This window comes from Schistocerca americana, chromosome 9, assembly GCF_021461395.2.
Source record: "Schistocerca americana isolate TAMUIC-IGC-003095 chromosome 9, iqSchAmer2.1, whole genome shotgun sequence".
In the NCBI taxonomy this organism is placed as follows: domain Eukaryota; kingdom Metazoa; phylum Arthropoda; class Insecta; order Orthoptera; family Acrididae; genus Schistocerca; species Schistocerca americana.
Window position 1 is genome coordinate 121,626,401 of NC_060127.1, and position 26,792 is coordinate 121,653,192.

A 26,792-nucleotide genomic window follows, 5' to 3' on the forward strand; every position below is an offset into this window, starting at 1 on the left:
GTGTAAGGAGTGTCCAAAACCTGAAAATACCTTTTAGCAATATCAATTACAGACTATTAAGACCAACTCAAAAAATGTTAAGAACCCAAGTTTCGTTCATTGTTGCCGACTTTTCCTCGAATCATATTTTTAAAGAGGTTCTGATGTGTAAGTGAGGCACAGAATCCGGAAATACTGGATACGACGTACATTAGGGAAAGTGTAATCTCGTACTGATATGTAAATTTTGAGTTAACTTTAACTGGAAGGTTTAACGTTTAAAACATATGTACACTCTACTGGAGTAATTCTTTTTAAATACTTTTCTTCAGAATTTCAAAACATAAATTACTGCAAATTTTTTCAAAAGGTGGGCATAAAATTCTCCCACCCCCACTCCCCACCACCCCAGGTAGTATTGCGTGGGTTAATTTACTGACGGTGTTTTTGTCACTTGTTTACACATTCTGCAAGCAACTGCTTTTAGCTTCATTGTTAATTGCTAGTGGAGGCCAAGCTCGAAAGACAATTTATAAATTTGAATGAGAAACCAATTTTCTTCCGACCTCAATCTGTGCTAACAATTAAGGAAACAGCAGTGATTTGCGGAACACGTAAACAAGAGACGGTAACACTGTGAAGGTGCTTTACAAATAAAAGCAAAACATATCTGGTGCAAAATACTCTTTAATTATCTGCAGTAACGTTAAGATGGAAAAAGCCAGTAATAACTTAAGAGGCTCATTTCGCAAAAAGCACAGATGCGGAAATACGCAAGCTAACCAAAGAATGCAACGTGGAGCTAACGGTAGAAAGGAAAATCTGGTATATAGGAAACGAAAATGTTGTTGTCCAAAAGTCGGAGATTAGAAAGTTGCCAAATATGCGATATCACAAATATCTCGAGCAGACAGCTGTGGACTTCGCAACGTGATGCCGATATTCTATACAAGGTAACGGTTATCACATTGATGTATCTCTTGGTTTCTTATAACATCATGATGTCTGTTAAAACCTGTTAATGATATGACGTCGTTCTTAGCTGGTCCAAGTAGCCTCTGGAGTAATCTACAACAATTTTTTCGCTGTGCACCAGTGCAGATACCTTTTATTTATCGTATCACCAGTTCAAACAAATTTGTTCTTTTTCTTTTGTACTGCTTGATGGTGTTGGTGGCAGGAAGTGCTAACCCTCAAATTAATAAGCATTATTCTCATTACATAAAATATTATGTAATTCTGGTAACTATTAGTTCCATGTGTACCACTAGAAAAGATGTGTGCTATACGTGATATCCCAGGGGGAATGGTCAGTATTCGGAGATTTGAGAAGATGACCATTTGAACGAAAAAACTTTATAAGGACATATGCCCTATTCCGATTTTTTCCGAGTTAGAAGACATGTAATGTACGTTGTTATTTATTTTCAATATCATTCAGTACATTGCCACGTTTACAAATCTCTACACTTATAGCAGTTAGTAAACACTACAATGTGTGTTATACAAAGCATCGATTGAAAAATACATATGCTTAACACGTTCACTGCTTAGCACTATCATACACCTCACAGTGCAGCTTTAAAGAAGTTCTTAGTAAATGTTCGGTAACCCACGGTGAACTTCAGTGCATTTCTGTACTGTTAGGAGAACATGATGCGTTGATTGAATGCCTCTGCACGTTTCCTGATGAGGCGTGCAGCCACAGACCATAGATATCCTTCTATGCTCTGTGCCTACAGCGCCCACGATGTGACCAAGCAGTTCATCTCGCGTATTCGCCTTTCATTTGTACGCCTCAGAATTCATCCAGCCCCATCAACAAAAATCTAATGGCGTAAGATGTGGCAATCTTGGTGACCATTTGATTACTCCATCACAACCAATCAAGTGATCAGGGTGAGTTAGGTAAAATGTGGAGAGGCTCTGTCATGCTGGAAGTATTGTAAATTGTACTCTGTGTGACCAAAGGAACGTCCTCACGATGTTCACCAAACGAATTTTCGAAAACATGCAGCTAATTGTGTCCCGTCATTCCCCCTTCCAATATGACTCTACTGTGAGCGATCATGTCGCACCAAACAATGGCCGGGAAATGACTTGGAAATTAGTTTCCAATGCAGCGTGTGGATTTTACTGCAACCATCAGTAATGAATGTTTGTTCCGAGTAAATGTGGCGTATTCAGTGAATAATAGTATTAATAGAAGCAAATGACGAGTGCGTGAATAGTGATGTGGAAATTGAAATGGATTAATAATTGATTCAATAATCGGAAAAACTTATTGGAAAGAATAGTTGCAAAAATTTTCAAGGTAATTTATGAATCTGCCTACAATCTTGGATGAAATTTAACTGATATATCAACAGACCTTTAATATCATTACAGTCAAGGTCGATAAACATAATTTGCATTGTATACTGCTGCTTCCAGTAGTGTGTGGTACCAAATAATCACCGCAACTATCGAAATTGTCGATCTTCCACTCGAAGCACAACATTTTTAGTGTAAGTAAACCAAGTTCAATAGCTGCCCATCAAGTCTGAGTCGTTACCTTCGCATTAATTGCGCTGTGCTTAGTCTTGATTGTGACAATGTCGATGCAGGAACGCTCCTCCGGATACCGCGTAAATTACTCTTGTCTGCACCGAACCTCTTGATGCGGGATCTGGGCGGCGAGTGAAATGATGAACAGACAGGATTTGAACTTAAATCCGTGCGAATAAATATTCCTTTCTTTATTAACTTTTTTACGATATTTTTAATGAACGGTTAAAATACAAATTTTTACAATGCTGGTGCGAGGCATCCAAGCATACATCCGTAAGCTACCACTTCCTGAAACAAAAGTGTAAAGATACATGAATTAATAAACTGAAGATCTTATTTCGTACTTTGTTTCATATAGATATTTAACCTTCTATCAAAACATTATCCTTGCCATAAAACAAATCGTTGATTTACCTTTGCTGGTGTCTTTGATTTATAGCTCATTCCGTTTACATACTATCATCAGGATATGCAAATATTTCAATATGTTATTCTACAAGTACAACTAAAGAATAAAGTTGATATAAACATAGGTCAGCAAATGTTTAGTTACGGAGTTACGGCTAATGAAAGATGTTGGTGTTGGCCTGGTGAATTTAATAAAACATTTCCCAGACGTGCATCTGCAGTAGTTTTCCAGAACATCCATAGAACCAAAGATTATTAAACAAGTAAATTTTTTTACTTTCCATTAAGAATGTAGAAACGCTTACGTCATTGTCGGCAACCGTTAGTGATTCATCAGATTTTCACTATATATAATATATAATAAATAACACGTATATAATAAATAATGACATAGCACTGATCGCACAGGACATTACCGATGCACATAAACAGCTAGAATTATTACAAGAGCAGGCAGCAAAAATAGGATTACAAATTTCATTTGAAAAAACAAAATTTATGACTAACATCAAAGATGCACCTTCTGACCTAAAAACTGGTAATAACCACATCTCTCGAGGTAAGAATTTAAATATTTAGGTGAATGGATTGCAGAAAATTGTAATGAATAGATATCTGTCAGATCAAAAGTCCAGAAAATGGAGACGGCGTTTCAATTAACAAAAAACATTTACAACAAAAATAGTCTCTCGTGGAACTGCAAAATATGGCACTACACAACAGTAATTAAACCCGAAGTTCTTTACGCATCTGAGACACTAAATCTTCAAAAGAGGAATTAGAAGTGAAAGAACGTAAAATAATGAGGAAAATCCTAGGACCAAGAACTAAAGATGGTGTGCAATATCCAAAACCCAATGCAGAAATATATAAAAAATATCTCCAAAATAACAGACACAATGCGCATGAGAGAATCCAATTCATGGGGCATTTAGAAAGAATGGACTCAAACAGGTTAACGTACAAAATCCATACATTTTTAAAGGACAAAATTACAAGACCGAACTGGTACAAACAGACGGAAAAAGACCTAAGAGAATTAGGGTCTCCAGATCTACATGACAGAAATGAAATCAGAAAAATCACAAACACGCGGGGTTTTGAGGAAGAAGAGAGAAAAACTAACCGACGTGGTCTACGCAACGAAAGCTAGCCCTTTCGTAGTTTATGAAGGAATATTGGGCGAAAAGGAAGGCCAACAAATGTTGATTACGCGTGGTCCTGAGTGATCCATCCGCGAAGAAGAAGAAGAAGAAGAAGAAAAATAATATATAATGAATAATAAAAAATAGCCATCGTGCATCTTGTCATTGGTTTACACACCACAGTATGAAGGAACGACATGATGAGACCACCAGCAGACGGTACTCGTATATTGTTTATTTACCCTCAGACAACCAGTTTCGGTCAAGTGAACGTTTTAAAGTAACGGATTAAAATTGCATAAGTTTAAGAAAAGGTTTCTTGGCACCAAATACATGTATTTTTCAGATGCAGTTGTTTTATCTTATATAATATAAATCCGTGATTTGCTGTCTGTGAGAAAATAACCATGTCATGAGACAATGGTGGCGTTCTTTAAGCACATTGAAGCTGTACCTGCAGAAACTATTTAAGCACTCTAACGACTGCTACTTGTAGTCGGTAATATGTACAACTGCCGTTACATTTGTGACGTGTTAAGTGCGGTGACTGTTTCCTACCTTCAAGATCTCAGTGACTGCGTTCCAACAAAATAACAGGAGACCGCGTTTTCGCTGCGCTGCGCTGTCCTGACCCACCCTGACTGTAGCACAAGCCAGCACTCTCTCCAGCTGCGTCTTGGGTTTCCGGAAGACTGTGCTGTGGCAACTCGGCAGCCACTGCGATCCATTAAGTCTGCCATGGAGTTGAAGCAGTGTGGAATGACGTTAGCGCAAATGTCGCAGCGGCATGGTGTAGAACAAGGGAAGCATGGAAGGGAGAACCCAGAATACAAGCGTAATTTGTCCTTTCAATGGCCAGATTTATTTAACCACCATGTAAAATAGCATGAATAAATGAATCTCAGATAATTATGAGTGAAAGGAATAATCGGCTTTAACAAATGATTTCACCTCAACCAGCCACAAAACTCAGTGCCAGTATAAATATAAAACAGTAATTAAAAAAAAAAAAAACTTCTTTCCCTGTGAAACAGAAGCTGCTCAATAGGAGAGATATGTTTAAGACAATTTAACAAAAGGTCATTTACGACCTTCAGAGGATTTTTCGGAAACTAATTAAGTCCTTTAATCAAACAGTCCCATAACACACAAGAGGGCAAACGCACTGCTAAAATCAGCATAAAACCCACTGAAAGTTTTATCAAGTACCAAATCAGTAGGTCTGCCGCTTTGGCCGAGCGGTTCTAGGCGCTTCAGTCTGGAACCGCGCGACCGCTACGGTCGCAGGTTCGAAGCTTGCCTCAGGCATTGATGTATGTGATATCCTTAGGTTAGTTAGGTTTAAGTAGTTCTAAGTTCTGGGGTACTGATGACCTCACATGTTAAGTCGCACAGTGCTCAGAGCCATTTGAACCATTTTTGAACCAAAACAGAAAAATAGATGAAGGTTGTCCACACGTGAGGCAAGTACAGTCCCAGTTTAGCGTCCAACCAGTAATTATATTTAAATGAGTTGGAAATATTCGCATAACATAATAATCAAGACATAACTTTGTGCATATGCAACTTAAGAAAAAACTTAGCTACCCGAAGTTCATAACACGGCCAGTACAAGTATATTCCAAAGGAAATGTACAACTTCAAGTAAAATTTAAAATAAGGCTCCACAGATCAGATCATTAAGTAATGTAACCACTACTTCACTTAAGATTTATTAGCAGGCAGCGAGAACCAGCGCGCTTTGGGCACTTGCGGACACACCTCGAGGGCAGCGAATGAACACCAAGGCGAATATACTGCACCTACAAGCCCCTGCGGCCACCAGCCGCTGAAAAACCGGCCGCGAGGCTCAGAAGGCTAAGCACGACTGTAACAGACAAGACTTAGGTGAAAAACAGGCCAAACAAACAAGCAAGTATTAATGGCCACATTCTCGAGAATTGGTCAGGATAAGGCCTTTTAATATGCCACCAGATTTCAAAAATGTGTCATTTACGAAATTTCCAAAATACCATGAATGTACAGTAGTGGCCAAGGTAATGTCTATTAAACCACTCAGCTGAAGAAAATTATCCACACGAAAACTTAATGAATGTCCACAGAATAAGATCTGACTGTAATGTAGCCAAACCACTCTGGAAGGAACGTTGCGTAAACCAAACAGCTATGTAAGGGAAATGACAAGCTGACCTCTACAAAGTGGTGCCTAATAATTAGACCTTACAAGAAATGCTACCTTCCTTGATATCTATATATGGAAATCTAAAGCACAGTTTCTACACATATACCCTATTAAATACAGGAAATTTCTGTTAAAGCAAACAAAATATAAAATAAAAGATTAAATGCAAAATCCTTAAAAAAACCTTAAGATCCCAATTAAACCTGCGAAATTTTTACGACAGGTTATTGCCAAAACACATTCCCATTTACAGCACAAGAAAGCTGACAGCCATATCAGTGGGAAATCTAACATTAAGGTAAACCACTCAATTTAGTCTTTCACACTGCGTACAGCCAGCACAAATACATTACAATGAATCTCACAGTGGTACACAGAAATACCCAGCACAGGAACAGTTACACATACATCCAAGTATTTCACTGATCATAAATATAGCCGGCCGGTGTGGCCGTGCGGTTCTAGGCGCTTCAGTCTGGAACCGCGTTACCGCTATGGTCGCAAGTTCGAATCCTGCCTCGGGCATGGATGTGTGTGATGTCCTTAGGTTAGTTAGGTTTAAATAGTTCTAAGTTCTAGGGGACTGATGAAATGAAATGTCGTGTGACTAGGGCCTCCCGTCGGGTAGACCGTTCGCCTGGTGCAAGTCTTTCGATTTGACGCCACCTGGGCGACTTGCGCGTCGATGGGGATGAAATGATGATGATTAGGACAACACAACACCCAGTCCCTGAGCGGAGAAAATCTCCGACCCAGCCGGGAATCGAACCCGGGCCCTTTGGATTGACAGTCTGTCGCGCTGACCACTCAGCTACCGGGGGCGGACTAGGGGACTGATGACCATAGATGTTAAGTCCCATTTTTGAATAAATATAAATAATTTGAAGCAACAGTTAATTACGCTCCATGTGTCAGTAAACCATCGAGCGCAGGAAATAGAGGTGGGCGTATCGTAATGTGTGAAATACTGACCATAAATGCATGATGTGGCAGATATTGAATAATACTGAAAATATCCAGGGTGGCTTCCAGCACCCAGTCCCAAACAGCACGGAATATCAGCGGATACAGACAGAAGGACGCTGTACTCAGCTCTTTGTCTTAACTACGACTTCACCAGTTACACCAAGTCTTGACATAAAAAGAGCTAATGGCCGACTGGCACACCATATCCGGAACAGCCGGCCGAAGTGGCCGTGCGGTTAAAGGCGCTGCAGTCTGGAACCGCAAGACCGCTACGGTCGCAGGTTCGAATCCTGCCTCGGGCATGGATGTTTGTGATGTCCTTAGGTTAGTTAGGTTTAACTAGTTCTAAGTTCTAGGGGACTAATGACCTCAGCAGTTGAGTCCCATAGTGCTCAGAGCCATTTGAACCGTATCCGGAACTCAGCCCGTGACGTCGTCTGTTCCGCTGTCACTCGCTGTCTAGCTTTTACTGCGCCACCAACTCTGCTCTGGGCCTGCTTTAGTACTCGCTCTGCCAGAGAAAATCAGCGACGAGCTTCAGTCGTTTTGCGCAGCCAATAGTAGTGCCAGCGCGTAATGCCCTAAGTCAAGGCACGCGAAATCGATTGTGAGTCCCCAATGGCTGAGTATACCCTCATACCAGCTACAAATTAAAGCGGCTACACTTGCAAAAGCCGGCCGAAGTGGCCGTGCGGTTAAAGGCGCTGCAGTCTGGAACCGCAAGACCGCTACGGTCGCAGGTTCGAATCCTGCCTCGGGCATAGATGTTTGTGATGTCCTTAGGTTAGTTAGGTTTAACTAGTTCTAAGTTCTAGGGGACTAATGACCTCGGCAGTTGAGTCCCATAGTGCTCAGAGCCATTTGAACCATTTGAACACTTGCAAAATATGTTGTATGCGCACAAAAAGTAAAATTTCATCACCTTGCTGTTGTTTCTAGCGCAGCAGTGTATTTATATCTCTTACACCTCATCGCCCAGTCACTCTTACAAAGTGACTTATGGGGGCGTTAAATGAGTAGTGCAACACATGCTTTTTTTCCGGCCAATCTCGGTTGAAAAAATGCCGAATTTGCTGTGGAACACAGTAGAATTGAGACCGGGTTGGTAGGTACTCAGAGAGCGCACAAGCTAAGGTTACGATTGTGGATGGGGCCGTAAACAGTTACTGTGAGTTGCACAATCAAACACACAACTTCATTTTTCTAAGAACCACCTATTTACACATTGCTTTAAAAGATCACAATTAAACAATACGGCTGAAGGCTTGAGATGGTTTCTGCGCTGAAAGCCCAAAACCACACCAAACCAAGAACAGCTGAAGGTCGGGCTTAGAAATCAAAAGCAAGTAAAAAATAGAAGGTAATTTAAAAAAAAAACATGCAATTGAAAAAAATTTGCGGCTGAAGGCCTACACTACACGTCTGAAGAACAACTATACTTAAAACACAGTAATAAAGTATTTTTTCCAACCAAGATATTTCTTTTTAAACTTACAACAGAATGGCCGAAAGCCTAATTAAAGAAATATTAACTTATTGCACGGCTGAAGGCGATAAACATTTAAAACAACGGCAGAAGTCCTGAAAAACAAGTCAGAGAAACAATTAAAAATTAACACCTTCCTTGTTATAAAAAAATTTTCCTTTAAAGAATACACACGGCTGAAGGCCTTATTAAAAAGGGTTCACGTAAATCCTCGGCCGAAGGTCACACATAACACATCGAACAACTAACGGGTTAGGGCTTGTATTCCAAACAATTTTAGACAGAGCAAATTTTAGGAAAAAAATACTCTTTTTTAAATAAAAAATCTTCAAAATTTTAATTTAACACGGCTGAAGGCCTTTATGTAAATTTAAAAAGGACTGAATTAATACACGACCGAAACGAAAATCATAATCTGAAACAAAGTGAACAACTGGTGCTCAGAAGTGTTCCTAGGGTCGGCCTGAGAAGGTAGCTCAAACTTGAGGTGAGACAGGAAGTCAAGAGCGGAAGTTAAATAATGGGATGGCAACCCAAACTAGGGACGGCCCAAGGACCGACCAACAATTTAACCAATTCCCTTCTGTCCGACCACGGCACAACGATGGAAAATATCGGCCACGGACGAGCATACTAACAGCACTATGTCTTCAGAAATTGGCGTCTAAAAACAGACAAGCGAACAATAACCACTCTAAGCAAAATATGAACCAAACAACTTAAAAGGCTGTCGGACTGGCGTTTAAAAACAGACAAGCGAACAATAACCACTCTAAGCAAAATATGAACCAAACAACTTAAAAGGCTGTCGGACTACACGCCGTGCCGGACAGCATCAACACGACGAGGAAAGGCACACTGCCGGAAAACTATGCTAAAGACCAGAGCAGGTAACTGGGGTGTTAACGTCCACAGGGCAGAAAATACCTCTGGTGTACTTCACTGGCAAGTAACAGTCAATTTAACAATTAATTACAATATAGGAAGACGGCTCCATGATTTCGCCGACTCCAACATATTATACGTTGCTGCTAGACCTAATGGCCCAGGGAGCAACAACCCGCAAATAAACGGAGAGATGTTACAATAGTTGAGGTTTCATAACAGGTTAACTGATCACTCAACTTCAGCGTCCAGGTTCGCTGGGCAACGAACTTTGTCGTTCTCGCAACTAGCGCCACACGATCCGACAGCGTGTGCACGCCGCCAGTGGTCCCAGCCTGGCCTCGCGAGGAGACTTCCTCGCTGCTCCGTCCCAACCGACTGACTACCACACACACCACCACTACCCATAAATACTAGTGGGCACACCAAAGATAGTACGACAGTACTAGCATCGCTAAGCGCCGCTGCTGCCACTCAAGGAGGTAAGCCAGCAACTTCGTTATACCAGTAAGTAAGGAAGAAACAAGACGTCACTCAATGTGACAAAATGCCAAAGAACAAACGGCACGAACGCGAGCCTACACGGCTCAACAATATAACCGCATCAGTCACTACAGTATCATGAAGTTCTGATAGCTAGCAAAGCTATCTCTAGCCGTCAAAATGGCGTCTGTGATGGAGGTGCAGTCCAAACACAGAGATGTCATTGAGTTTCTTTTGGCGGAAAACCAGAGCATTTCAGATATTCATAGGTACTCTCAGAATGGCTATGGAGACCTCGCAGTGAACAAAAGCACGGTGAGTCGTTGGGCAAGGCGTCTGTTATCATAACAACAAGGTGCAGAAACCTGTCCGATCTCCCGCGTGCTGGCCAGCCGCAAACAGCTGTGACTCCTGCGATTCTGGAACGTAGAGACACTCTCATTTGAGGTGATCGACAGATTACAATCAAAGAGCTCGCTGCTTCGCTGGGCGTCTCTGTTAGTAGTCCTGGCACATTCGTCCGCCAGGGTGGATATTCAATGACGTGTGACGGCTGGGTTCCTCACTCCCTGCCACAACAAAATAATGAGCAACGAAGGACTATCCGTGGCCGGCCGAAGTGGCCGTGCGGTTAAAGGCGCTGCAGTCTGGAACCGCGAGACCGCTACGGTCGCAGGTTCGAATCCTGCCTCGGGCATGGATGTTTGTGATGTCCTTAGGTTAGTTAGGTTTAACTAGTTCTAAGTTCTAGGGGACTAATGACCTCAGCAGTTGAGTCCCATAGTGCTCAGAGCCATTTGACTATCCGTGCGGAATTGCTTGCTCATTACGAGGCTGATTGTGACAATTTTTTGTCAAACATCGTCCAAGGCAATAAAACATGATTTTGTCATTTCGAACTGGAAACAAAACGGCAATCCATGTAGTGGTTCCATACCGCCATTTTTACGAAAAAAAACATTCAGAACGGCACCCTGAGCCGGTAAAGTCATGGCGTCGGTGTTCTGGAACTCTGAGCGGGTTATTCTGTTTGGTTTCTTCCCTTATGCTGCAACGACCAACTCTGAAGTGTATCGTGCTACCCTCACGAAATTGAAGAAACGACTTGAGCATGTTCATCGCCACAAAGATGCAAATGAACCTTCCCATGACAACTCGAGGCCTCACAGAAGTCGGCGCACAGACGGAAAGTTCACAAAACTTAATTGGACTGTTCTTCCTTATCCACCCTACAGCCCGTATCTTGCGCCTTCCAACTTCCGTCTCTTTGGCCCGAAAAATTGTACACTTCAAATTGTACGTGGATAATGGGGAGGTTATTGATACAGCATGCCAGTAAAGTCACATAAAGCCGTTGCAGTGAACGGAGAGTAAAGTGAAAAATAGAGTTTTGTAGCCAAAAGTCTCGGAAATAATACTGTGTATTGGAATCAAGAATAAAACCAACCTGCTTTAAAAAAAAATGGTTCAAATGGCTCTGAGCACTATGGGACTTAACATCTGAGGTCATCAGTCTCCTAGAACTTAGAACTACTTAAACCTGCCTAACCTAAGGACATCACACATATCCATGCCCGAGGCAGGATTCGAACATGCGACCGTAGCAGTCGCACGGTTCCAGACTGAAGCGCCTAGAACCGCTCGGCCACACCGGCCGGCACCTGCTTTCAGAAAAAAATATGTTGCATTACTTATTGGAGACCTTTCGTACTGAAAGTAACAATTAATGTGTTTACAATCATGAATACTATTGTGCTAGAGAGACTGTCAGAAAGCCTCCTTCACCTTTCGTAGTATGACTGACGCCTGCGGTCTGTTTAGCAGTGAACAGTGCTCTACGCTTAATATTTTGTTCAGGACACTGACAATAAAAGCACCGGCTACGAGATTCCATGAGAACGACTGAAAAAATTGTGGATGTTGCAGGCTAATGTTATAAAATATTTTCTGTGGCAAGGTCAAGGAAGATACACTGACGGAAGAGAAACAAACAAGTAATGCAGAATAGTCAAATTTCAGGAATATATTTGTCTAGGTAACGTACCTAAGCGATTAATGTTGCAAGATCACAGCATAATGTAACCACGAGGAAAGCCATTGCATATGTGAAATTCTGGCAATTTAACAACCGGTGAAAAATGCGAAAATGTTGAATGCAAGAATGCTAACGTGCATGCATTGTGTGATACAGGTGCTGGATGTCACTTTGTGGGATGGAAGTCCATGCTTGTTGGGCTTGGTCGGTCAATACAGGGACAGTTAATGCTGGTTCTGCATGAAACTGGAGTTGTCGTCAGATGATATCCAATATGTGTTCGATTGGAGACAGATTTGGCGATCGAACACGTCGAGCCAACATGTCCACAGTCTGTACACCATGTTGAGTTACAACAGCGCTATGTGGGCGAGCGTTATCGTGTTGGAAAACACCCCCCCTGGAATGGTGTTCAAGAATGGCAGCAAAACAGGTCGAATCACCAAACTGGTGTACAATTTTGCAGCCAGCGTGCGTGGGATAACCACGCCAGTGCTCCTCCTGTGATACGAAATCGCACTCCAGATCATAACTTCAGGTATAGCTCCAGTGTGCCTAGCACGCAGACAGGTTACTTGCAGTGCTCACCTGGTCTCCTTCGAACCAACACAGCAACGAAGCACAAATGGCTTTCATCAGAAAACTCAACAGACCTTCACCCTCCAATAAGTTCTCGCTTGACGCTACTGAAGCCGCTGGGTCAGTGGAAAGAACGCTAAAGATAGTGTGGCTCGGATCTGTCCTTGAAGTAACCAGTTTGTAACAGTTGGTCGTGTCACTGTTGTGCTAATTGCTGCGCAAATTGGTGCTGCAGACGCACTACGATGCCCCAGAGCCACAATCCGAACACGACGGTCTTCTCTCTCTGTAGTACCACGTGGCCTTCTGGAGCCTGGTCTTCTTGCTACCGTACCTTTCCGTGACCACCGCTGCCAGCGATCATGTATAGTGGCGACACTCGTGCCAGTCTTTCTGCAATATCGCGGAAGGGAAATCAAGCTTCTCGTAGCCCTGTTACACGACCTCGTTCAAACTCAGTGAGCTGTTGATAATGAAGCCGCCGTTGTGTTAAAGACATTGTTGACTAGCATCAACTCACCACGTCCAATCTCAATCGGTCACGACCATTACAGCGCGTATTTAAAGCAAACCTGATTCACATTCTCAAGGTGATGCCTTTAGCACCAGTCATATCCGTGTGGCGCTAAATTTCAATAGACTTCATTTTCTGGATGTAGAAACGCAGCTACCAACTTCCGTTTATCTCGCACATCTGCCTCTTGATGATGCGATTTTTTTTTGTCAGTGCAATAAAAAAGTCATCACTATTTCGAAAGCAAAAGGGCAGAGTACAACTCTACAATGGTTTGCGCGTACGCCGTATGTTTCAGCCACCTCAGCCGGCTGCCGGTTGGAGTGGAGTCCGAGACGCCACCAAAGAGGGCAACATGGCGCCACAGATTAACCTACTGGCGGGAAAGTACGATGGCGACGAGGACTGCCTCTTCATCAACGTCAGCACGCCCAAGGTATGTCTCCGTTACAGCTGCACTGAGCTGCATGAAAACAGAACACTATAAGGACAATGTAGCATGGAATAAAATGTTCACATCTATTAAAAGATTTGGACTACAGCTCAGGCCCAAAAAACGCAGTCTGCACAGGTGTGAGTAGTAAAAGTGGAAACACAAGAGAGATAAGTTTTATAGGGAACGGGGTATGGCAGGATTTCAGTTTATCATGTTGCTGTTCATCACACACGTTGAAGAAGCAACAAATTCGCCAGATCATATTAAGTGACCAATAAGCACTAAGGAGGAGATTTTACTTGCTTATTAGCCTTCACTGCTTCATCTGTCTAATCCACATGTACTTATACAGACCGTCTCAGATAAGGTGTTTGTCTCAGTTATTTACAAAATAATAAGTGAAAGGGATAGTTATTTAAGCAGGTATTTGTAAGAAACATTACCCATGATTTGGTGTTAGGAACATACACTATGTGATTAAAAGTATATGGACACCTTGCTGAAAATGACTTCCAAGTTCGTGGCGCCCTCCATCGGTAATGCTGGAATTCAATATGGTGTTGCCCCATTCTTAGCCTTTGTGACAGCTTCCGCTCTCGCAGGTATACGTTCAGTCAGGTGTTGGAAGGTTTCTTGGGAAATGGCAGCCCATTCTTCACAGTGCAGCACTGAGGAGAGGTATCGATGTCGGTCGGTGAGGCCTGGCACGAATTCGGCATTCCAAAACATCCCAAAGGTGTTCTGTAGGATTCAGGTCAGGACTCTGTGGAGGTCAGTCCATTACAGGGATGTTATTGCCCTGTAATCACTCCGCACAGGCCGTGCATTATGAACAGGTGGTCGATCGTGTTGAAAAATGCAGTCGCCATCCCCGAATTGCTCTTCAACAGTGTGAAGGAAGAAGATGCATAAAACACCAATGTAGGCCTGTGCTGTGACAGTGCCACGCAAAGCAACAAGGTGTGCAAGCCCCGTCCATGAAAAACACCATAACACCACCGCCTCCGAATTTTACTGTTGGCACTACACACCCTGGCAGATGACGTTCACCGGCCATTTACTATACCCACACCCTGCCATCGGATCGCTACATTGTGTACCGTGATTCGTCACTCCACACAACGTTTTTCCACTGTTCCATCGTCCAATGTTTACGTGCCTTACACCAAGCGAGGCGTCTTTAGCATTTACCGGCGTGATGTGTGGCTTATGAGCTCGACCATGAAATCCAAGTTTTCTCACCCCCGCATAACTGTCATAGTACTTGCAGCGGATCCTGATGCAGTTTGGAATTCCTGTATGATGGAGTGGATAGATGTCTGCCTATTACACATTACGACCCCTCTTCAATTGTCGGCAATCTTTGTCAGTCAACCGACGAGGTCAGCCTGTATTCTTTTGTGCTATACCTGTCCCTTCACGTTTCCACTTCACTATCACATCGGAAACGGAGGACCTGCGGATGCTTATGAGTGTGGAAATCTCGCGTTCAGACGTATGACACAAGTGACACCCAATGACCTGACCCCGTTCGAAGTCCATTAGTTCCGCGCCCCATTTTGCTCTCTCACAATGCCTAATGACTTCTGAGATCGCTGATATGGAGTACCTGGCAGTAGGTGGCAGCACAATGCACCTAATATGAAGAACGTATGTTCTGGCGGGTGTCCGGATACTTTTGATCACATAGTGTACTTTATTTAGTTACAAGTAAATTGCACAGAGCCGCAGCAACTAGTTACAAACTTTTAATTATAATATTTTTTCTATAATTTAGTTGATGTATTTAAGCCAAGTGTATACATGTTAACTTGAATCCAAACTCTATTAACTTTCGACTGTGAGCAAAAGAACTCACGAATTTCAAGGGTTTACTGCAGCATTTAAGTGAGGTTTTCAAACGAGTAGATGGGTAGAACACATAACTAATGAGGATGTATTGAATAGGATTGGAGAGAAGAGGAATTTGTGGCACAACTTGACTAGAAGAAGGGATCGGTTGGTAGGACATGTTCTGAGGCATCAAGGGATCACCAATTTAGTACTGGAGGGCAGTATGGAGGGTAAAAATCGTAGAGGGAAACCAAGAGATGAATACACTAAGCAGATTCAGAGGAATGTAGGTTGCAGTAGGTACTGGGAGATGAAGAAACTTGCACAGGATAGAGTAGCATGGAGAGCTGCATCAAACCAGTCTCAGGACTGAAGACAACAACAACAACATTGAAACGAGCGCCGATTTCCTCGAGTGCGCAAGTCACTGCACCTTCTGAAAGACCTGAGGATGAGATGTATGGTTACCGCTCTCACGGAACATCAAGCTTTCTGCAGAATGCATCCTTACACGGCAGTAAACAAGGCAGGTCGCAAAGCATGAACAAACGTGCCCCTCATGTTGATGTGAACTCACATGCAACGAGTATACTGACTTGTTGCCGATGCTCCACGAATGTCAACATGGTGCAAGTGAAGCGGCCGTGTGTAGCGTGCTGGATACACTGTGAGATGAATGAGTGCTGGTGACAAGCCGGTGGGAATAAGCACCATGCTGTTAAAAATTACAAAGAACTCCAGTACATAATGTAATGTGGCATGCATGCGGCTCTCTTTTGCTGATGAAAGGGCAGCGGCTCTCTGGCTGCTGAGGTCCTGATGAGGGCCCTATAGTGAGCCGTCAAACTTTGGAGGAAACAGACATTTCCTCAGTGATGTACAGCATGTGGCCCCCCCACCCTGCTCACATCAACCTGATGGTGCGCAAAGACAGCTGAGCGCAGCGTATGAGTGGTGGCCCTACAGCTGGAGTGAGGTGGCAGTTGGAGCTGTAGCTCCAAGTCCCTCTGGGAACCCAGTGTTGGAGGCAGCACTCCCGGATGGCAGGCCGACGGAGTTGCGGCTCCGACTCCCTTGACGGACTTCCAGCTGGCGACAAGCACAACACAATCCGCAACAAGCGGCTGCCACTGGCTGTCTGGCGTTGCTCTGGTGTCATGTGGGGCTCCTGGTTTCCAGCGACGAGAAGTGATCCCTGCCTTAGAATTCAGACATGTACGACCGGGTATCCAAAAAAAAAAAAAAAAAAAAAAAAAAAAAAAAAAAAAAAAAAAAAAAAAAAAAATAGTGGTCCAAATGGCTCTGAGCACTACGCGACTTAACTTCTGAGGTCATCAGTTGCCTACAACTTTAATTAAACCAGCGCAGTCCCGTGGTGAATCAAGAAGCAGCCCGCAGAAAATTGATACAAGTGCAGGAAGTGAGCAAACTGCGAAGCAGTGACTAGAAGTTCCTCGTGCACGTTGGGGCACTTCACGCCACTTTCCCAGTGACAAAAAATAAAAATTACCGTTTTTGGCCTTAGGACATTTTTCTTGTGACGTGCGATGTATGGATTTAGCAAGTAGCTAATTTTACACCACTGGGAATTATTAAGCTACAAAATATGCTTTTTATGTACCTGACATCCTGTGGCCGGCCGCTGTGGCTGAACGGTTCTAGGCGCTTCAGTCTGGAACCACGCGACCGCTACGATCGCAGGTTCGAATCCTACCTCGTGCATGGATGTGTGTGATGTCGTTAGGTTAGTTAGGTTTAAGTAGTTCTAGGTTCTAGGGGACTGATGACCTCACACGTTAAGTCCCATAGTGCTCAGAGCCATTTGAACCATTATGTGGGCGTTGTCGACATCTCTGCCTACCTTTGCGAACGTGCAGAAACATGCCAGACAGCAATCGTGTATGGAACGATGTCACTGGGGACAGGAATGGCATCAGATAGTGTTTTCGGACGAATCCAGGTTCTGTTTATTTGAAAATGATGGCCGGATTTCGGTTCGCCACAGACAGGGGTGACCCAATGGTAAACACCACAAATGAACTTTGGAACGAGGTGAGTGCAGCATGGACAGCTGTACCACAGGACGCCATTCCAGCCTATAAGACGTCGATGCCAACCCGCACGTAAAAAGTTATCAGGACCGATGGTGGATCCTGTGCGTACTAGGCAACAGGACACATGCTGAATCGAGGTGTCTGAAATGCTAATAATTGCTGCAGGACGTACTAATGTACATATCCTGGGAATATGAACATCCTATCTCTAGTCGTTCAGGGAGCTCTTTTTTCTGTACATGAGTGTATATTATTCATTCTACTCCAAACCCACATCTCGAATGCTTCAATTTTATCTCTCCCTTTCTTCTTCAATGTCTAGCTTTCCCTGTTGTAAAGGAAAACACCCCACACGAAACATTTAACAGCTTCTTTCTTAATTGTAACCTCTGCTGGCTGCGTTAATAAGCGTTTGTTTTCTGGATACTTTACTTTACTATCGTAATCTAATTTATGTATACACTGACAGAACCAAAATCACAAATCAAGGAGACGTTATGCGACATAAACGAAAGTTGGTGGGCGTGTTTCTACATTTGAAAGATGATGTCTCTTCAAATTTCGCGCCAGTCGCATGTGGCTCAAGTAGCGCCACTATGAGGATGCAGGTCAGGTGCGTCTTAAATATGTGTTGCACCAGTCGTGAGCTTAGCTACCTTAGGGATTAGATGTAGTGAATCGCTGTGAACCAGGAGTGTCCTTAAGACGCCATTATCAGTACCTTATTGAGTTTGAACGATGTCGTGTAATAAGGTTACGTTCCTCCTACGATACTCCAGGAAGACATGGCACAAATCTAGCCACTGAACAAGACTGCTGGCAGTGGTGGTAACGGGAATGTACAGTCGCAAGAAAACTGGGCTACGTGACAGTACCGAAATTGAAGACTAGCGTGTTCGGAACATGGCTCTGGTTCACCGTAGTGCATCTTCAGCAGCAATTTGAGCAGCGTTTGCCATCACAGTGACACAGCCAACTGTTACAATTCGGTTACTTCAAGCACAGCTCCGAGATAGACACCCTCTAGCCTTCATTCCAATGGCTCCAAAGCACCACCGTTTGTGACTGCAGTGGGTCAAGCAAGAACTCATTGAAGGGCAGGGTGCAGGTCTGTTCTGTTTCCTGATGAAAGCTAGTTCTGCCTCGGTGCCAGTGATAGCCTTATGTTGGTTAGAAGGAGGCCAGTTGAGGACGTAGAATCAAGATGTCTGCGTGGTAGACACCTCGAGTTATGGTGTGGGGTGCGATTTCGTACGACAGTTTGTTGTGGTCTTCAGCCCTGAGACTGGTTTCATGCAGCTCTCCATGCTACTCTATCCTGTGCAAGCTTCTTCGTCTCCCAGTACTTGGTTGGTTGGTATTGCCTTCAGTCCTGAGATTGGTTTGATGCAGCTCTCCATGCTACTCTATCCTGTGCAAGCTTCTTCATCTCCCTTACAGCAACCTACATCCTTCTGAATCTGCTTAGTGTATTCATCTTTTGGTCTCCCTCTACGATTTTTACCCTCCACGCTGCCCTCCAACGCTAAATTTGTGATCCCTTGATGCCTCAGAACATGTCCTACCAACCGGTCCCATCTTCTTGTCAAGTTGTGCCACAAACTCCTCTTCTCCCCAATTCTGTTCAATACCTCCTCATTAGTTATGTGATCTACCCATCGAATCTTCAGCATTCTTCTGTGGCACCACACTTCGAAAGCTTCTATTCTCTTCTTGTCCAAACTATTTATCGTCCATGTTTCACTTCCATACATGGCTACACTCCATACAAATACTTTCAGAAACGACTTCCTGACACTTAAATCTATAAACGATGTTAACAAATTTCTCTTTTTCAGAAACGCTTTCATTGCCATTGCCAGTCTACATTTTATATCCTCTCTACTTCGACCATTATCAGTTATTTTACTCCCCAAATAGCAAAACTCCTTTACTACTTTAAGTGTCTCATTCCTAATATAATTCCCTCAGCATCACCCGACTTAATTCGACTACATTCCATTATCCTCGTTTTGCTTTTGTTGATGTTCATCTTATATCCTCCTTTCAAGACACTATCCATTCCGTTCAACTGCTCTTCCAAGTCCTTTGCTGTCTCTGACAGAATTACTATGTCATCGGCGAACCTCAAAGTTTTTATTTCTTCTCCATGGATTTTAATACCTACTCCGAATTATTCTTTTGTTTCCTTTAAGCTTGCTCAATATACAGATTGAATAACATTGGGGAGAGGCTACAACCCTGTCTCACTCTCTTCCCAACCGCTGCTTCCCTTTCATGTCCCTCGACTCTTATAACTGCCATCTGGTTTCTGTACAAATTGTAAATAGTCTTTCGCTCCCTGTATTTTACCCCTGCCACCTTTAGAATTTGAAAGAGTGTATTCCAGTCAACATTATCAAACCGACAGTATGAGCGGTCAATGCATATCACAGGCACCACGACGGCAAATCGGCGTCAGTGTTGTGATTGGACATGTTTCGCTGCCATTCCTGGGGATGTCCTATAACAGGATAACACTAGCCCACGTACCGCTGTTGTAACCCAGCAGTCCCTACAGGGAGTGACATGTTGCGTTGGCCTGCTCGGTCGGCAGATCTGTCTCAAATCGAGCATATATGGGGCATCATCAGACGACAGGTCCTGCATCATCCGTAAACGTCATTAATTATTTCGAGCAGTTAGTTCATGAGCCCACGCGAATAGCAAACGGTTGTGAAAACACACTTGACCTCTTAGCAACAAATAATCCTGACTTAATAACGAGCATCAAAACCGATTCAGGGACTAGTCAACACACGGTTGTCGTAGAAAGATTGAATACTGTAATCCCCAAATCATCGAAAAATAAGCGAAAAATATACCCATTCAAAAAACCAGATAAAAACTCACTTGACGCCTCCCTGAGAGACAATCTCCACTCATTCCAAATTAATAATGTAAGTGTAGACCAGATGTGGCTTACATTCAAAGAAATCGTATCGGCAGCAATTGAGAGATTTATACCAAATAAACTAACGAACGACGGAGCAGATCCTCCTTGGTGCACAAAACGGGTTACAACACTGTTGCCGGCCGGAGTGACCGAGCGGTTCTAGGCGCTACAGTCTGGAGCCGCGGGACCGCTACGTTCGCAGGTACGAATCCTGCCTCGGGCATGGATGTGTGTGATGTCCTTAGGTTAGTTAGGTTTAACTAGTTCTAAGTTCTAGGGGACTGATGACCTTAAATGTTAGGTCCCATAGTGCTCGGAGCCATTTGAACCATTTGAACCATTTGAAGAACACTGTTGCAGAAACAACGAAACAAACATTCCAAATTTAAACAAACGCAAAATCCCCAAGTTTGGCGATCTTTTACAGAAGATCGAAATTTAGCGCGGACTTGAATGCGAGATGCTTATAACAGTTTCCACAACGAAACTCTGCCTCTAAACCTTGCAAAAAATCCAAAGAGATTCTGGTCATATGTGAATTATGCTAGCGGCAAGAAACAATCAGTGCCTTCTTTGTGCGAGAGCAATGGAGATACTATCGAAGACAGTGCTGACAAAACAGAGATACTAAACACAGCCTTCCGAAATGCCTTCACAAAAGAAGACGAAGTAAATATTCCAGAATTCGAATCGAGAACAGTTGCCAACATGAGTAACGTAGAAGTAAATATCCTCGGAGTAGTAAAACAACTTAAATCACTTAATGAAAGCAAGTCTTCTGGTCCAGACTGTTTACCAATTAGGTTCCTTCCCGAGTATGCTGATGCATTAACACCATACTTAGCAACCATAAACAACCGTTCGATCGACTAAAGATCCTTACGAAAAGACTGGAAAGTTGCACAGGCCACACCAATGTTTAAGAAAGATAGTAGGAGTAATCCACTAAATGACAGGCGCATATCGTTAACATCGATATGCAGCAGGATTTTAGAATATATATTGTGTTCGAACATCATGAATTACCTCGAAGAAAACGGTCTATTGACACACAGTCAACATGGGTTTAGAAAACATCGTTCCTCTGAAACATAACTAACTCTTTATTCATATCAAGTGTTGAGTGCTATTGACAAGGGATTTCAGATCGATTCCGTATTCCTGGATTTCCGGAAGGCTTTTGACACTGTACCACACAAGCTGCTTGTACTGAAATTGCGTGCTTATGGAATATCGTCTCAGTTATGTGACCTTTCGGAGAGGTCACAGTTCGTAGTAACTGAGGGGAGGAACACATAGAAAATGTTGTGGGGAAGGCTAACTAAAGACTGCGTTTTATTGGCAGGACACTTAGAAAATGTGACAGACCTACTAAGGAGACTGCCTACACTACGCTTGTCCGTCCTCTTTTAGAATACTGCTGTGCGGTGTGGGATCTTACCAGATAGGACCGACGGAATACATCGAAAATATTCAAAGAACAGCACGTTTTGTATTATCGCTAAATATGGGAGAGAGTGTCACGGAAATGATACAGGATTTGGGCTGGAAATCATTCAAATAAAGGCGTTTTTCGTTGCGACGGAATCTTCTCACGAAATTCCAAACACCAATTTTCTCCTCCAAATGCGAAAATATTTTGTTAACACCGATCTACATAGGGAGGAACGACCACCAAGATAAAATAAGGGAAATCAGAGCTCGTACGGAAAGATACAGGTGTTCATTCTTTCCGCGCGCTATAAGAGATTGGAATAAAAGAGAATTGTGAAGGTGGATCGATGAATCCTCTGCCAGGCACTTAAATGTGATTTGCAGAGTATCCATGTAGATGTAGATGTAGATGTAACCTTCCCTGTGTTTGTAGCGCATTAATCTTTGTAGTATATATGTCTGACTAGTAAGATAAATGAAGATGTGAGAATGATATATGTTTTCCTGTTTGTTATTCTATGATACGTAAAACACGTATGGAACTCTAGCTCACAAACTGACGTCTATCACCCCTACAACATAATACATGAACATCTTCATGCTTGTATTCATCATTCTGACTGTTACACCAGATACTAATCTACCAGCATTTCACATTTGCAATAGCTTATCTCGTGCTTACTTTAACCTATGATCTTGCAATTTTGATCACTTAAATGTAGTACCTACACAAAGTTTTTACCGAAATTTCACTAGCGTACATTAATTATTTTTTGGTGTGGCGCTTTTTTTCGGTCAGTGTATAATTGTGGTGTCTGTTCTGTCGGGCATGTCGGACAGAATAGATACCAAACATATATGTAGTAATCTCTGTGAGCGTGGACGAATCATGGTAATGTCAGTGCGGATGCACACCTCGTCCGAACTTTTGTGGGATTCAGCCAAAATCTGCTAGGAAAGGGGTTGATGGACAGTGGACGCTACTAGCGAGTCACAAGTTGAAAATATGGATTGGGTGGGGAGTGTGCCCACATAGCTGATGGAGTTAAGGCGACCACTCGCATAAAGTGGGAAATCTGGGTTCGAGGCCTGGTCTTCGTCTCTCTTAAAATCTCAATCTTAATTGCTTTTTATTCCTCGAGTTATCACCATGCGTCCAAAAAACCTGTACTATCCAACCCTCCTCATTTTGTACCTTCTGTTATTTTCGCTTTCATATCTTTGTTATCATGTAATTTCATGGTTTTAGTTTTCTTTATGCTGATTTTCATTCTGTACATTTGCAATCTACCCTCAAGTCTGGATTCGGTACTCTTGTAATTCATCATCAAGTCCGGATAGTGTTCTTTAAAGAGAGATACTGTTTTATCTCCAAGTAGAACTGTCTACTACGTTGTGCTTTATCCTCCAGCTGCCGTCAGAGAGCTCTGGCGGCCTGCTGCCAGTGATGTTTATGGTCCACGGAGGAGGACTGGCCATTCTGTCGGGCAATGAGGACTTAGCCCGCCCAGATTTCCTCGTAGAGAAGGGTGTCGTCTACGTGTCCTTCAACTACCGCCTTGGAGTACTGGGTGAGTACATAAAAACGTCATCCAACTGATTCAAGTTAACGTGAGCTGGTGACATTGTGAGAATGAAGAACTATAGACGAGATATCAATTTTAAAACTTTCGTCGCATACTGATTGTTCTGAGAAATTCGGGCGAACTGTTGGGTGTCAGTAAATTTCTGCCACGATCTTTCGGCTTAGGGTCTTGTGGCCACCTTCAGACTACTAAATCCTGAAATGTTCTATTTAAGATCATACATTGTGTAGCCAGGAGTCACTGCAAATGGGTTTCTTGACTGGATGTGTTTTGCTGCAAATCTGTGTACTTCAGATGTTCAAATGTGGGTGAAATCCTATGGGACTTAACTGCTGAGGTCATCACACCCTAATCTTACACCTTACTTAACCTAAATTATCCTAAGGACCAACACACCCACCCATGCCCGAGGGAGGACTCGAACCTCCGCCGGGACCAGCCGCACAGTCCATAACTGTAGCGCCTTTAGACCGCTCGGCTAATCCCGCGCAAATCTGTGTACTGCTGAGAACGTTCACCACGGTGAAAACCCACCCCATCGATGCCAGATCTGAAACGCACGCTAAATCACGCAGGGCTAACAGGTAATTAGAGCTGTGGAAAGGGCCAAGGGAGTTGCGGTCGGATACATTTCACAATTGTAATTAATTATCATTTCGTTCACAAATACACAATTCTAAGAATTAAATTTGCTTCGCGGCCGTGGTGAACATGAAATAAGCATGGGGAGCGGCTGAAGGCCGCCGGATTAAATGTGTGTGTGTGTGTGTGTGTGTGTGTGTGTGTGTGTGTGTGAAATCTTATGGGACTTAACTGCTAAGGTCATCAGTCCCTAAGCTTACACACTACTTAACCTAAATTATCCTAGGGACAAACACACACATCCATGCCCGAGGGAGGGCTCGAACCTCCGCCGGGATCAGCCGCACAGTCCATGACTGCAGCGCCTTAGACCGCCCGGCTAATCCCGCGCGGCCCGGATTAAATCTTCAAAATTCCAAATATACTATGATGATTACTGAAGGCAGAAGGCCACAATGTTTTAAGATGCTAGCAGGGCTTATGACCCACAAGGTGCACAGAAAGAGATAAACAAACGCAGTAAGATGGCTGAAGGCCGCAAAGTTAAATTCTGCAAATTAAGGAAATATATATTGCAACAGTCGGTAAAACAATACATTGTTTAAAAATTTCCTTTTTGCAACACCAACGCCGAAAGCCCCAAAATAGCTTGTAAAATCTTTCAGAGGAAATTTCAATAACCTTTTAAAAGCAGAAGGCGATAATATTTGGAATTGAAGGAAAATCTGAGAGCGTGTTTCCAGGGTTAAAGGCCCACAACTAACCTTGACAAATTAAAAATATAAAATACAGTTAAACAACAACAACATTAACACAGCCAAAAGGATAGTTAACGGCACTCAAGAGTCTCCAGTGGATCGGTCTGCCTTCCTTCACTTAGGCGAGACAGGTGGTGAGTCCAACTACACTTAATTCGTGCCAACCCAACCAAGGGATAGTCACGGACCGACCAACCAACCGCTTGCTTGCCGCGACGGTGTACACGAGAATTCAAGGCCCCAAAACGTTACTGGTATTGCTATCCCCAAACAAACGTGTATGTGAACTGAGCTGCCAAAACTACACACCATGTTGGGCACCAACAACAGGTGAAAAGACACTGCCTAAAAATTACGTTAGCGGCCAGGGCAGGTAACCAGAACACTAACGGCCAGAAGGCAGAAAATTCCCCTGATGACTATGGGTAAATTAATATGATCAATTCCACCTGATGGCGGCTACCTCGAACACTTCACTCGTTGGCGCTCACAGGAAACCTCCACAACAACAACGCCGGAACCAACAACGTTATGCTGAAAACCACTTAACCTTCACGTCCTGGGTCGGTGAGCGACGATACTCGTACCGGTCAAGACAGCTCCAGACAGACTCCAACACTGCACAGAGACCGCCAGCGGCACAGTCGACTATCCCGCACGGAGATGTCCTCGGACCAACAGACCGACCAACAATCCACCAAAAGGCTTAAGTGATGCGTGGCGGCAACGGTCGGGCGGGCGATGCCCACGCAGGGCTCACTGTTGATGCAAGCTGGCGACTGGCTGGCCCGGGCTGCGCTCCACACGCGTCGCAACTGACTGCCAGGGACCAACTCACGACTCGAAATGCGGCGTGAACTCTCCCCCTCGCACGTTCCGACTGGTGCCACGACAGATGACAACCGCGAAGTCATAGCAGCCGAGCAAAGATCCTATCAGAGGGGATATACCGATACGCGCTATATCGCCGATGACGGAGAACAGCAATTCAGTAACGCCAGTAATTTAAATCAACGTCATGAGATGGAAATATGTTAAAATAGGGCGTAAAAATACGAAATGGTGGGAGAGCGAGCCATGCACGGCTCAAGATCGATCATTTTGATACAGCAGAATCCCAGAAGGACACCGGCTGCTCAGAGCTCCAGGTTTTTCTACGACACGATTCCATGCATTATCAAACTTCAGCATCCTGATTACCATCAGATGGTTGTGTTTCCACTTATTCCATGGCAATGGAGCTCCGAAAGTTTGAAGTATTTGCCGCAGGTATTGCACGATTGTATTTCATCGCATTACGAGCAGAAATGCAGTGATTCACAGGGTTGAGAGGAGACACCTCTGTCCGAAGTCGGGATAGCTGTTGGGGACCTTTGAAGCGCTTCGACGCTAGTGCAACATTATTAGAGTTCATTCAATTATCCGCAATGTTTACAAGTCATCATTCTTTCGCTCCAGCCTCGGCTGTTATTCATTCGGCTGCATGTTGGACTTTGGCTGATATTCGTTGAGTCAGCTCAGTGGCTGCACTCCCAGGAGAAGGTGTCAGCGATTCTGGTTCCGCAGTGGGTTGCCGGCGAGAAGTGGCGGCCATTGCCCAGCGTGAAATGATCTCGCACTGGCTTCCAGAGTGTCCTCGACCCCAAATTCTACGATAACCCTTGATGACCCACCCACAATGTACACTCTTTGACATAAAACTCGACCGGCGGCCGGCCGCTTCAGAGGCTAAGTCCGCGCCGATCGCGACATAGGACAAACTGACCACCTCGTTAATTCTCTAAGTCCGGCTATCTGCACAATCTGGCAACACTGTAGACTGCGGCACTTCCTGGAGCACGTCTTGTCCGATGTTAGAGAACGCAGAGCCTGTTTACACCCGTGGTCAAGCGGTAGCACGCGTTCTTTCTGTCTATGATGGCTGTGGATCGAGACCAGGTAGAGTGAAACATTTTTATAGAC

The 26,792-nt window shown here is 43.7% G+C and overlaps 1 protein-coding gene across 1 annotated transcript in view; it reads left to right on the top strand.

Annotated features, from left to right (window-relative positions):
* The window catches only part of LOC124551110 (esterase FE4-like), a 127,522-nt gene that overhangs the window by 1,646 nt on the left and 99,084 nt on the right, over nt 1–26,792 (top strand). The window contains exons 2-3 of the mRNA XM_047126049.1: nt 13,511–13,648; nt 23,316–23,475. Coding sequence (XP_046982005.1) covers nt 13,511–13,648; nt 23,316–23,475 — 298 coding nt within the window. The remainder of the gene's footprint in view (nt 1–13,510; nt 13,649–23,315; nt 23,476–26,792) is intronic.